The sequence below is a fragment of the Ricinus communis genome, chromosome 8 (genome assembly GCF_019578655.1).
Source record: "Ricinus communis isolate WT05 ecotype wild-type chromosome 8, ASM1957865v1, whole genome shotgun sequence".
NCBI classification, from domain to species: Eukaryota; Viridiplantae; Streptophyta; class Magnoliopsida; order Malpighiales; family Euphorbiaceae; genus Ricinus; species Ricinus communis.
In genome coordinates this window covers 4023775-4038529 of record NC_063263.1, presented here as the reverse complement: position 1 = coordinate 4038529, position 14755 = coordinate 4023775, and the positions used below count along the sequence as shown (strand labels likewise).

General features: G+C 25.5%; 2 protein-coding genes across 2 annotated transcripts; one reads left to right on the top strand and one right to left on the bottom strand.

Annotated features, from left to right (window-relative positions):
• Nucleotides 1-4567: 4567 nt before the first annotated feature.
• Nucleotides 4568-6095, top strand: LOC8272024 (SKP1-like protein 1B). The gene is made up of 2 exons (XM_002537460.4): nt 4568-4989; nt 5682-6095. The coding sequence occupies exons 1-2, from the start codon at nt 4687-4689 to the stop codon at nt 5853-5855; spliced, it is 477 nt and encodes a 158-aa protein (XP_002537506.1). The 5' UTR covers nt 4568-4686; the 3' UTR covers nt 5856-6095.
• A 3435-nt stretch (nt 6096-9530) lies between these two features.
• Nucleotides 9531-12532, bottom strand: LOC8267906 (unconventional myosin-XVIIIa). The gene is made up of 3 exons (XM_002531697.4): nt 12032-12532; nt 11754-11945; nt 9531-10743 (listed from the first exon to the last, which is right to left on the bottom strand). The coding sequence occupies exons 1-3, from the start codon at nt 12230-12232 to the stop codon at nt 9757-9759; spliced, it is 1380 nt and encodes a 459-aa protein (XP_002531743.2). The 5' UTR covers nt 12233-12532; the 3' UTR covers nt 9531-9756.
• Between the last annotated feature and the right edge of the window lie 2223 nt (nt 12533-14755).

Here is a 14755-nt window from a genome sequence, read left to right as displayed (position 1 = left end):
AGGGGGCTACATGTCATCAATAATGTGTTATGGTAATAATAATAATATTAAATATCATATATGACAGTCAAATATGGACACAATTAGATATGAGGTGCATAGAGGTTGTGATTCTTTATTGCTATGGTCTTCGTGTAATGAATGTTCATTGTGTTGTAGCTGTTCTAGAAAAATATATAGTGAAAAAAATGGATAAAAGAAGTAACCGGAACTAGAAGTGACAAAGAAGATATTCCAATTATTTTGTCATCTAACGAAGCTGGTTTAGCTGCTTCTTTTTGAAGGATTCAAATGGCTAGAAATTTTAATAAATTGATTTCAACTAGTGAAAATAATAATAAAGCTCGACAACATTATGAGGAAGCTCTTGAGAATATGAAAAATAGCATTGTCAATGAGGTTAGTCCTATTTACTTTAAAGAATTTGACGAAACAATATCAAATGAGAAAATAATAAATCCAACTTGTAGTAGAGTAAAAAGAAAATAAAAATAAAAAGAAAAAAGCATAATGAAGATAAAATATAATCAAATAGAAAGACGAAAGAAGAAATGCTCAAAGAGCCTATATTGAAAATAAAATAATTGTTTAAAATTCAGTTAAAATACTATATTTATTTTTATTTTTTTAAATATATAAATTATCTTAGTTTACAAGCTTTATATTATGTTTGTCAATAATAAAAATTGCTAATTTATTATATACTAACTTTTCTATTTTTAATTTTATAAACTAATTTTGAATGGAGTTATTTAATAGATATTTCATTAAGTTATACTTTTACAAGTTTAAGTATTTTTTTTTTCATCTTTAATTTTATAAAAAATACTTTTTACTTTTTAGAGGCTTTTATAATCGGGCATCTTCAAGTGATTGCCTTAGTAATTTATCCCACTGAGCCACCCCTGCTCCAGATGATTTATTCTTTATTTATACCGCACTATAAATCAGGTAAACATACAACCAAACATCACAGTTTCTTTAAAAGAAAAAATCAACCTTATGTATATTTCTACGTCCAAATAATAAAAGAAAACTCGATCGCATGGAAATCAATACATACATTAAGTCGACTAGGATGAAAAATTAAAATAAAATTAAATTAAATGGTTGGTAAATCAAAATTGAAATTCAAAAATATGCAATAGATCAATGAGTCAAAGTCTAAGAGAAGAATTATATATCTTTTGCTGTGTTACTAATTAAATATAATGACATATCTAAATGTAATAGAAGAACTAAATTAAGATGTATGATAAAATTACTGATGAATACATATTGAATAAAGTTTTACGTTTATTATTCAAAGAAAAAGAAACTATGCACATCCAATTTCAATTCAACACTTTGATTTTGATTTTTTTTTTCTTTTTTCTTTTATTAAGAGGAAAATTAATATTTATCATATTGAAAACTGATATAAATTCATGGATGAATGAGTGTTAATCATATAAGAGGGAGAAGATTATTCCATTTATTGCTACGTATTATCATGTATAATGACACCTCTCCATAATCCATATTGCATTTATGATTTGATCTTTATCAAATTTAGACTATTAAAGTCTTTTGACCCTAAGTTCAGTCAGTAATGGGGGCTGACCACGAGTTGCTCCCACCACCCAAAACCAAGACAAAGAAACCTGACACTGGCCTAAGCTTGGACTTTAAGTTTGCCAGCAATGACGAGAGGATTTAAGCTTATATTTGCTAGGTCGTTACTGCTGCTGCTTCTGGGTATGTTTAATCTTTTCTTTTTTCTCTATTTTTAAATTTGAATACTTCTCCTATCTTTAATTATTGTCCTTCCTTTTTCTGCTTCTGCTAAGGTCTTTTTGCCTCTTCCTGTATATTGTATAGTACTCCTTTTTTGGGGATTTCTTTCCTTTGTTGTTTTTAGGCAAAGACTTTGGTGTTGGTCGTTAGTTTGTGCCTAGAAATCTTTATGATGTGATTTGGATTGATTTAGCTTAAATCCATTGTTTAGCTAAATTCATGGATTTTAAGAAAATCCATATCCTCTAAATTTTTTTAATTTTTTAGGGATTTGATTCTCCATCTAATAAATGGGAAAGTCTTGAAATTCATCATTTTCAAAAGAAGGATGGATTGTTATATTATCTTTTATTCCAATGTTGTCTCTAACAAATTTATCTTATTTTAGAATTATCATTAACTTCAAATAAAAATCTATTATTTTTATGTTTAATTTAAGTAATAAAATTTTTAAAATTTTATAAATTTTAAATTCTTGTATTTTACATCTATGAATTTTAATTAAATCTATAGATTTCAAAATCTCTCAATCCAAATAGTTTGGATAACTATTTGTTCTTTTTAGACTAATTATTGTGGCCTAATGATATAATTTCATGTTCTATTTATAACTTGTTGTTATTGCTTGTTTTTCTTTAATTGGGTAAGGAAATTAGTAAAACTAGTCGTCTACCATATGTTGCACGATAATTATTATTATTTCGATTATAAAATTAAATTATAAATATAAGTTAATCAATTGCCAGTATTTAATATTAATTTATAATAATTTTAAAAATAATAGCAAACTAGTTATTTTTAAATATCTTTAATTTTTAAAATTTTATTTATATTATACATAATAAAAATTTTATTTATTAATATTATTTTTAAACTAATACTATCAATAAATTATTTTTAAAATATCTATTTATTAACTTTAATATTATATAAATTAGTTCTATCAATATAATTGATATTACTATTTTTTAAAATTAGAAATTGTTGTATAATTAAAAATTAACTTATTAGTAAATATAATATTAAAAAATATTATTTTTCTTTATAATTAGAATAATGTATATGTTAAAAATTTAGCACACATCTCAAAAAAATTTTAAGTCTCAGAAATTAATATATATATATATATATATATATAGATTAGGTTGCTTGTTATTATTTTTGTTATAAATAATAATACAAATTGAGTTTGTAGATAAAAGTAAATAAATTTCTTTGATATTTTATAATTATTTATAATATTTAATAATAATAATAAATTAAATATTTTAACTATCTTTGTTTAATATTTTAAAATTTTATCAATGTAATAATATAAAAATTATTTTTAAAATATTTATTATTTAGTTTTTAATATTATATAAATTAATACTATAAATATAATTGATTTTGCTATTGTTTTGGAATAGAAATTATTGTACGATTTGGAAACTAACTTATTGGTTAGTTAACATGTTATTTTCTAGAATTATAATTATTATCTAATTAAAAGATTAATTTATTAGTCAATATAATATTAAAAATATTACTAAATGCTACTTTATATAATAAAAATATAATTTACTAACCAATAAATTGATAGCAAGAAATTATAAAATTATGCATAAAATGTTAAACGAAAATTTTATATGTCAAAGATAGTAACCCATATAAAAGAATTTTCTACGACCCATATAAAAGAATTTTGAATGTCTTAAAATTTAATAGATATATAGGTATAAATATAGATATGCTTTAGAAAAAAATTATAACTTAATAAGAGATTTGCTATTAGAATATGTAATCTAATAAATATCTCTCCCGAATTATATTTTATATAAAAATAATTTCTCGTTATAATCATAAAAAAATTTTAATTTTAATATTTATCTGTTATAATTAAAACTAAACTACATATTATAATAGGATAATACTTTTAGGTTTTGTTTGGCATCATGATTTATCCCTTAAATTTACTATCACATCATTGAACTTGTGAGTATATAATAACTCGATAGCATATATTTTTTTTTTATTCAAGTCAAAATATTTTCGGATAATGTTTTTTTTTTGTCAATCTGAAATTTTTGAAACTATATTTGATTTGTTTTAATGTATTTATCTTAGTTTTGACATGCTCTAGTTCATATTTTATTTGCAATAAGATTAGTTAGTTAAGTTACAATAAGATTTTTAGTAATACACACCTGTAGTAAGTTATAGGCGCTTTTAATAATGAAAGAAAAATCACAAATTCAATTTATTTAAATTTTTAATTTCTATTATTTAATTTTTAAACTATTTTTCGATTATATGTTAAATTGTTAAAAATATTTCATATGATGTCTCTAGCTGATATTATAAATTAAAATATTTTTATATGTTTTATTTTGAAAAGTAAATTAACTACAATATTATCATTTTATATAATCTCATATTATTTTTTTCCTTTTTTTAATCCATTTCAACACCATTTTATCAAAATTCATGATTATTCCTCAAAAGATTTAAAAGAAAGAAGTTTAAATCTTTTCATAATAAAACTAAGAGTATAATAATAAAATAAATAGAAGAATATATTTATTTTCCTGGTTAGCTTTTAGTTCCCTAATCATATAGGAGCACTTGAGGGATCGAAAAACAAAAGAGATTACTTCCACAATACCGCCATCCCACTGTTTAAAAAAAAACCTGAAAACTTCCAAAATCCGTCGTCGTACGAAGGACAAATAAGTAATTTAATGACCCTGTCGTGGCAGTCCAGGTACAGAACGAAAACGAAAAAAGAAATACTACAAATATATCTCTATTGTAGTCCGCGGTTTTATCTCACACAATACGACGCATTATTGCTTTCTCTTGTTTCTACTTTTTCCCGTTTCATTGAAATCTCTGATTAGGGTTATCGTTGTCTTGGTAACAAAAGTGACAATGTCAGCCTCCAAGAAAATCACGCTGAAATCGTCAGACGGCGAGACGTTCGACGTGGAGGAAGCGGTGGCGGTGGAATCTCAAACTATCAAACACATCATCGACGATGACTGCGCCGACAGCGTCATCCCTATACCTAATGTCACCGGCAAGATTCTTTCCAAGGTTATCGAGTATTGCAAGAAACACGTCGCCGACGCTGCTTTCAAGGACAATGATAATAAGGACTCTGATGATGCTCTCAAATCTTGGGATGCCGATTTTGTCAGAGTTGACCAAAATACCCTCTTTGATCTCATTCTGGTTTGTTTTTAATCTCTCTCTCTCCCTCTCTGTTTTCTGTTTTACCAATTTTTCTTCCTTTGTTTTAATATCACACACACACACACACACACACACACACACACATATTAATTGTTTTCTTTGATTATTTTTCTGTGTGACGAATTATGTATTGCTAAGACATGGAATTGTTGATGATGATATATGATAAGAAAGTACGGGACTGGTGGTTCTGTTGTCGAGTTTGGATGGATTACTCGATTAGTTTTGTGTTCTCTTTGTTGTTTATTTGTGTCGGTAGATTGTGTTTTAGCATTAGTTAATGTTGTGTTATTGAAACTGTGCAGATTATTATAGTTACTAACCCACTAAAAAAGGTTATATAATGGGTATTATAAGTTGCTCTGATAGATTATTTAGGATTAAGATGGTTTACTTTGATATTTTATTTTTCCAATTGTGGTTGGTGGTTAGGTTTGGCATCTTAACAATTAGCGAATGATATCTTATAGACTAATTATGGTGTAGTGAATTTCTATTTTGATTGTATCTTATTCCTTTCCTTGTGTTAATAACGAAAATTAAACGTCCTTACAAGATTATAAGGATATGCCAATTCGTCTTCTGAATATGTTTTGACTGATTGGTGTTTGGAATTTTGTAAAACTGATTTCCTTTGCAATTGTTATCATGTAAATGATGATGTTTGGCAGGCTGCCAACTATCTAAATGTGAAGGGGTTGCTAGATTTGACATGTCAAACAGTGGCTGATATGATCAAAGGGAAGACACCAGAGGAGATTCGCAAGACATTCAATATTAAGAATGATTTCACCCCTGAAGAGGAAGAGGAGGTTCGTAGGGAGAACCAATGGGCATTTGAGTAATATGCTTTTCATCAAATGTCTATATGATGGTTGATGATAATAGTTGTTCATATAAGAAGATTGTAGGATTTTATGCTTTTTTTCTTTTGTTCTGAAACACTCATTTGGTGAAGGTATTTCCTGTTGCTCTCTTTGTTCTTTTATGCCTATACGAGACGATAGAAATCTTCATATTTAGATAGGATTGCTGGTTTTTGCCCTCAAACTAAATTTAATTGAGAGGATTATTTCAAATTGCAAGATTTTGGTTGCCTTATTGTTTTTATAATGTGTGTGGATGTATAGATTAATTAATCTGTTTTGCTGGTGGCATTGCCATTGCTAGTCTTATACCCTTATGGTAAATTTAATGTCGAATAACATTTTGGATAGTTCAAGGAGAACAGGTTTTGTTCCTGATATTGGTTATGGAAAACCAAATGCCACTGGGATGCTCCTACACTTTCAATTTGAGATATCAGTTTGTAAAGCTATGGTGCAGCATTTTCAATGCTCTGCCCTCTGTAATATAATGTTCATAGTTGATTTTGAGACCAGCAGTGAAAACATCAGATTGAATTTCAGCAGTGAAAACATCAGATTTAATTTTGTATTGGGAGCTAATTCCAGGAACTGGGAAGAGCATCTTTTATAATCTCGTCAGGATATGCAATCCAAAGAATAGCAATAACTATTATTATTTGTTATGAATGCCATTTGATTGAGTAACTATATATGCTGCAAACCTGCTTCCTCGATTCCTTTGATGCTTGAGCATCTAAGCTGTTGATTATCGAAATCTCTCGGGATATGTAATCCAAAAAATTAACAATGATCATTCTTCTTCCGGAATTTGTAATGTGTAGATACATGCATCTTTACCAATTTGTTGTGGGATTGTTATATCATGGATTTGGTACATAATCCAAGATCAAAACGCACATGTTATTTCAGGGATGGCAGTGAAGCGGATCAGATTAAATTTTAATAGAATGGATTTAGGTATAATAATAAATGGGTTTGAAAAGACTCAAACTTAATTTTACTATTTCGGTTCGGATTGGATTCGGATTCAACCTGCGGATATTCATTACCTCTGAATACGATTATGTTAGATTTTGTTATTTTATGTTGTGTTTTTATTATTTAAAACATTATTTTAAATTTTATAAATTTATATTTGGATTGGATTAATTTATTGGATATTTGAATTTGATTAGTTGATGTTTTATATTTTTTTTTATTTATATTAATTTTTATTAATATATTTTAAAATTTAATTATTATAAACGGTTCGGTAGATAAATTTTTATTTAATTACTCGAATATTTATATGAACGGGTAGACTATTCGCTATCTATTTAAATATTTATAAATATATTTAATAATTATTTAGTTTAAACGGATATTATTTGGGTTCGGATAATATCCGAGTATTTCTATTTGGATTTGGAACAAGTTCAAATATGTATATTTTAATTGCCGTTCGGATTCGGATATCCTTAGACGGATGGATACTCTATTCGTTGCTATTTCTAATACTTGCTAAATTGGAAAGTTAACCATGTATTTTAATAAATTATGAAGTTGGGTTTACATTGTTAGATACTAATTAGTATTTTATATCATTAAATATCTAATAGATAAAAAAATAAAAAAAAATTAACACTGCAAATTTAAACTCATTACATAATAGATGAAATAATATTGCTATAAAATAATTTTTTTATCATATCTTATTTCTTTATTTTGTAGTATATTATTTGTTAAAAATTTATTATTATAATCTACCATATTTTATATATTAAAATAATATAAATTTTATTCAATACAATCATAAATAAACATAAGAAAAAAATAATTTATGTTTTTTTAAATAATAAAAATAATTTTTAAATTTTTTTTTTCAAACATCATTAACATTATGATTTAAATTTATAAAAATGACTTGTTAGTTCATATGTTGTAAATTGCAGATATATCACACATATATTCGAGGTTTATAAATTATAACATAAAAATCATAAATAAAAAATAAATACATATGTTAAGAATAAATTTATTAGTAAAAAAAAAACACTTTATATTTAAGGAATCTTACAGTGATAATAGATAAATATACAATTTTAAACAATGAACCTAAGATTTATGTTTAATAGACCTAACACTAATAACATATAGATATACACTTTATAAGTAATTAACCTAAAGTTTATATTTAATGAATCTGATACTAATAATAAATGAATTTTCATTTTTTAAGGTGTGAATAACCGATTCAAATGTCAAGATCAAGTTTATAAGTAAAAATTAACAAATATTCACTTTATATTTAATGGACCTTACATTAACAACAAATGGATATACAATTTATAAGTAATGAATCTAAAGTTTTTGTTTAATAAATCTGACACTAATAACAAATGAATTATATTTTATAAGTGATGAACCTAAAGTTCATATTTAATGAATCTGACATTATTAATAAATAAATATATATTGTATAAGTAATAAATATACCTTCTCTGCATTAAATAAATTAGTATTTGTAGATTAGAAAATAACATGTTTATTATCTACAAACTATAAGTTCATTAAATGTGAGGTTCATTTAATATAATCCACATATTGATAATTTAAAATATAAATTCATTACTAAAAATAAAAAATATTAAGAGAAAAATGATATATAGACATTTAGCATTTTTTTATTATCTCTACTGATAAGTAATAATAAAAAATCTCCATTCCATATTAATTTATTTTTCCAAATAAAAAAATTTCAATTAGTTAATGTTTTTGCATATTTAATAAAATATTAAATTTTTTCTTTTCTATTTTTTCCTTATGCTAACCTTATCTTATATTAATTGATTTTGTAAAATTCTATAACTCTATAGAAGGAGGATATAATAAATTTCAAAAATATTTATAGAGGGTAATTTAGCCTCAGATATCTATTTGTTCCCTTTAAGTAAACTTATTAAATAATTTTTTAATTCAAATAAAATATTAAAAAAATTCAATTATATAGAATTGAGTGAGTAACTATTAATAAAATCTAAAATAAAAAATAATTAATATCTAATAAAAATAAAATTATATTTAAAATTTAATATATAATAAAATTATAATTTATCAAATATGAAATATAAAAATCATATTATAGATTTTATAATTAATTAATTTTTGACATCTATTTTATTATTCAAAAGGCTATATAATAAAAAAGTAAAAAAAAAAAAGATACAATGGAGGAAATAACCAAACGAAGCACTAATCTCAAATAAAAAAATATTGTATAATTTAGTCCTCTAATATATGTGTAAGATGACCCGAGTTCACAATACTGTAAGAAACTACTTCCATGATATGATTTACATTAGTTGTGCCTCACATCCCACATGCTATAGCAATTGTATAACCCATTGCTTTGTAACATTAGCTTTTATTTCTTAATATCTTTTTGGCTGAGATTTGGCTGTTTGGTTACTTATTTTCACTTTTGACTTTTGATCATCTAATAGATATCTTAATTCATTCAACACATATTTACGTGTACTGTTCAATAGATATCTTAATTCATTCAATAGAGTATTTTCATTTGTAGTTTCACTGATGGAGTCTTTTTGTTTCCACAAGGTAGTGATATTTAGAGACTTGTTAGCTCGTGAAGAAAGAGGACAAGAAGCCATGTAATCATCGAAAAATGAGAAAATATTAGGATTGCATCATTATGCTTAGACATAAACCAGGTAAGCAAATAAGAAACTTATTGATCATCTAGTACCAATTCATGAAACCTTGAAAACAACTAGCTAGCTAGGACTTAACCATAAGCTAAGAGTTGAGAGCATCCTTTCGATCGGATGAGACCTAAGGTTCACAAAACCTAAAGTCTAAATGACTTTAAACATGTAAATCAAATTTCTGGGTAGTTATGCATATAGCTCCTGTACATCTCAACAGTAGCTTTGGCAGCAGAAAGATTGGCAAGAATATCTGTTTTCTCTCCCTCCAACCTTTGGTGCTTCTCCTCAAACTCTTGCACAAGGTTATGGAAATGCTCAGCTTGTACAGTTGCAGAGAAAAGCTTGGCGGAAAGTTCTGTATTCTCTTCCCTTAACTTGCGCCAGTTCTCCTCAGAGTCGTGCCAACATGCTTTATAGTACTCAGCTGATGAAGTTACAGCGAATAGCTTAGCAACTAGATTGTTTCTATCTTCTGCCAGTTTGTTGTATGCGTCACTCCAAGAACAACATATCTGCTGATAGTTCGAACTGGTTTCAGAAAGCTTTGCACTCAGCTCGTCCCTTTCCTCGTCCCACAAGGAACGCTCGTATTCCAGGGTTTTATTGACAGCCTCAAGCTCTTTATAGAGTTCCATTGTCTGATCATCATCCGATTCTTTTCCTTGTTTTTCAGACTGCTTTTCACTATCATTCTGGTTATTTTTGACAGAATTCTCAGAAGTTGCAAGTTTAAGTTCTGCAATAAGTTTCTCTTTCTCCTCGTCCCACTTGAGCAATTGCTTTTCACAGTATTCAATCGACTTACGAGCAAGTTTCTTCACTCTCTTCTTACTGTAGCAAGCTTTTTTGTGTTCGTCTATTGCCTTGTGCAAATCCATTTCGAGTTGTCTCTTCTCCATCTGCAAATCATCATACAGCTGGCTGTAGAGTTCTGCTATGTATACACCACAATTGCTTGTCAATTCATTTATTGAATCTTTCTCTTCATCCTTTTCTTCCATAGTGTCTCGAACTTTCTCTTCCATAGTTGTTTCTTCGATTGAATTACTGCTCTGAAAGGGATTCTCCATCTCATGATCGACCTCAGACTCGATTAGTTTTGCTTCCTTCTTCATTTCAGTCTTCCCTTTCTCAAGTTTCTGGCCCTCATTCAGATCCTGCACAGCAGATTTCACTTATGTTAAGTTTGGTTGATATACTATCATAACTTCAACTTGACACACATTAATTCATTAGAGACAAAGGATAATATCCGAATTGGGCTGAAGAATTATACATCTATATATCTAAAACATTAAAAATTTCATTCCTTACAACTTTGGCTTAAGATCAAAAGCAGGTTCCTAACAGCACTGCTGAGTAGTATGCTATTTGCCAAACTCTACATGATATGGAAAAAACAGAAAAGCACCAAAGCAGTTTCCAATGGAAGAAACCAACCAATTATGTTCGGAATTGGATCCGAGTCGCCCATAATGAATAGATAATATCCAGGACAAGTACTTAACTAATATATGTTTAATTAAGTAACTACCAATAGTGGTTAGCAGTTATACTCTATAATTAATATGTAGATACATAGAGATAAGTAAGTTTTACAGAATATGAAAACCGAATAGGACAATAGGGTTCTCTCCACAAATTTAAATGGTAACAATGCTGATCTTCATTTGTGATTTTTATAATTAATTCCATCTATAAATTATGTTTTTATATTTAATTCAATAAATTATGTTTTTTTTAATTAATTCAATCTATAAAGGAATTAGTTCCCTTCAAGAATAATAAGTACACAAACTAAAAAAGGGAGAACTCTGCAGAAGATCTGCAAAATTAAGAATTCGAGCTCAATAATAAGCAAATAAAAACAAATCCTGCAGAAAACTAGTCAAATTGAAGAATAAACAAAATATATTAAACCTAGAAGCAGTTCTACACAAAAGGTGCAGTATACTAAACCAAATGAGACATATTATATATATATATATATATATATATATATATATATATATATATATATGTAATCTACGTAACAGCCTGAACAAGAATTTTAGATTTAGAATTGAATAAATGTAACCACATTACTGATACTACTAAAATGAAGCAAATAAATATATAATTTCAATCATAAAATAAAAGAAAAAACATGAGGAAAAAGGGAACTTACAGTAGGGTTAGGGCTGCTGCTACTAAAATGTTCATATATTATTCCTCCCTCAATGTAGTCAATGATGTAAATAACCATTCTGGTGACGAAGAGAAAACTAAATAGCAACCCCCAGTTCTTTGACGATCCAAAAGAGTATAACACTACTACAAAGGTAGGGATCCGACCCCAAAGAAACATGCCATAATGCTCCTGCAACAGAATTAATTAGATTTTTAGAACGCCCCCAAAAAAATAAAAAAACAAAAGAAACATATAATTGTGAGCATTTCACTCACCAGAGTAGATTCCCCCGGTGGGAAAAGTCTTTGAGTGATCTCAACGGAAACATAGATAAAAGCAAGCAGAATGATTTGAAGTGGGAATCGAGAGATAATAAAACCAAGCAGTGCTATCTTCTCTATCATCAAAAGTATGCTGTCTGCTAAAAACAAGAATTCTTCTAATTTCGGGATCAACATCTCTTCCGGCTGCGCCATTGCTATCTTCTCTAGCTAGGGTTTTTTTTTTGAATGGTTTTATTATTCTACCCTTGTAAATAAGATGCCATGCATATCTAATATCATCAGGTCTTTTATTTTTTTTATTTAAAAAAAAATTAATTTCTTTTTGACGATATGTTTAGGTTTAGGTTGACTAATGTGAATTATCTGTTTAGAAGAGTCATTGTCCATCTAAACTTCAACTACTAGAGCTTGAGGTAAAATTGGTCTCTTTTATAAAACCCTAATTTCCAAATAAATATGGAGTTTCAGTCAACTTGTTGTTCTTGTATTAAATTGTCAATAGGCATCGGTGGATTTTTTTTAATGGAAGAGTGTTTTGCCCTATGGTAGGGGGTTTATGTATTATTATGTATTTTATAAATTTCAATCTGACATTAAATTAATTTAAGTATTATATAAATTATTAAATATTTTCTCTGCTTTGATATAATGATGTCAATACTGAGTTTTATATTTTTATTTGATACAATTATTATTTTATTAAGATTTTAAATTATTTTTTTAGAAATTTTATTTTAGTTGAAAAATTATTTTTATTTACTTTACTTTGTTTTATTAATTATTTAATAAAAGATTTGAAATAAAATCTTCATGTTGATAAATAAAGAAATATAGAAAAGTTTAATGTTTTAGTATTAATAATTTTTCTTAGACTTTTGGATTTTAATATAATATTTTTAATAGTAATATAATTATAATTAAATAAAAATAAAAAAAATTTATTCTTTTCAAGAAAAAAAAATAGTAAGGAAAGAAAGAAGATAAAAAGATAACATTTTTAAATTTTCATGATAAAAGGAATAAAAGGATTAACATAAAATAAATATTAAAGATTTTGGATGATATTTTCTTCGATGTTGCTTGCCTTGGATTCATTAACAACAAATCAGTAATGAGTTCCTTGAATTCAGATATTTTAAAATTTTTATCTAAATAATGTATAACTTGAATTTACAATAGATATATAACAATAAAACTCAATTTCATAAATATTTTAATATAATTAGTTCAATATATATAAAAGGACATTAATCATTTGAAATAATTCATCCGTAATAATTTTATTAATGAAGTATTATAATAATGAATATATGAACTCATATTATCAATAAAAAAAATTTAGAAGTACTTTATCTTTTTTTTTTAACTTCTTATCTTCAACTTTATAGAAGTTCGTATTGAACTATTCAATATATATATATATATATATATATATATATATATATATATTTAAATTATAGTGATATAATACTTTATCAATTACTTAAACGGTTAAGAATATATATAAAAATATAATAGCTTTAGGTTAGAATTAACGTAATTACATATTAATTCTAAGTATTTTAGTCAGTTTAGAAATTAACTCACCTATATATATATATATATATATATATATGACTGTTTGATATTTAATATTTAATAAATTAATAATCTCTATTAATTAATATTTTTTTGAGAAATCAACTTTTTTTCTGTATATAATTGAATTGATAAATTAATAATTCTATTATTTAATAATATTTAATTCCAAAGGTGATTTGGTGGATTAGAACGTTTTCATGGTCCGTCGATGCGCTCAATATTAATTATAAAAAGATCCTCTATATATCTATATTCTTGTTATGCACAATAAACGAATAAATTATGATATAAAATATTAAACAATTTAGTATATAATATAATATTTTTATAGACATATTTAACTATTTTTATATTTTTGTCATACTGTTGAAGCCCATATATTGTTATATACCTTACAAATTTAATAGTCAACTTCACCTCAAACAAAATCTAAGATATAAAATAATCAAATGCTTTTTTTAACTTTATTTAGTGACTTATTGCCAGGACTAAATTTTATATATTTACTTTATCTAATTATATTCTTATTGAAAATATGTTATTTTTTGTGGAATAATTGTTTTTGTTTATTTTCTTAGAATTATTTAGCTACAAGGTTTAATGATTATTTAATTGTAAATTTTAAAGTAAAATTTAAATGTTGATAAATAAGAAAATCTGAAAATGTTCGATGTTTTAGTTTCAGTTTTAGAATTTTTATAGCACTTTTGATAATAAATTAATTATAATAAAATAAAATAATTATTTTAAACAAATGATGATTAAAAAAGAAATATAAGAAGAAATAAATTCTATAGCAAAATGTGCAAAAGATTAATATAAAATAGTAAAAATTAATAAATATTAAAAAAATCAAATGACGTTTTACTTTTAAGTTGACATATTGGCTTGACACTAGCAACAAAGTAAGAATGAATTTTTTGAATTTAAATTATTTTAAAATTCTTATCTGCATAGGATATATGTTAAATTTATAATACGATATAATAATATGAAAACTTTATATAAATATAATTTGATGTAATAATCAATCTAATATAAAAAAAAATTGACTGCTTGAAGTAATTCATTTACAATAATTCTATTAATAGAGTGTTATGTAAGAGATTATAGATTATGAAGATATGAATTATT

Excerpts from the sequence above, each read along its gene's own strand:
- LOC8267906 (XM_002531697.4), bottom strand. The coding sequence starts at position 12,232 with ATGGCGCAGCCGGAAGAGATGTTGATCCCGAAATTAGAAGAATTCTTG. Across the intron at positions 11,946-12,031 it reads CACCGGGGGAATCTACTCTG|GAGCATTATGGCATGTTTCT; the intron begins GTGAGTGAAATG and ends ATTCTGTTGCAG. Across the intron at positions 10,744-11,753 it reads GCAGCAGCCCTAACCCTACT|GATCTGAATGAGGGCCAGAA; the intron begins GTAAGTTCCCTT and ends TCTGCTGTGCAG.
- LOC8272024 (XM_002537460.4), top strand. The coding sequence starts at position 4,687 with ATGTCAGCCTCCAAGAAAATCACGCTGAAATCGTCAGACGGCGAGACG. Across the intron at positions 4,990-5,681 it reads CCCTCTTTGATCTCATTCTG|GCTGCCAACTATCTAAATGT; the intron begins GTTTGTTTTTAA and ends GATGTTTGGCAG.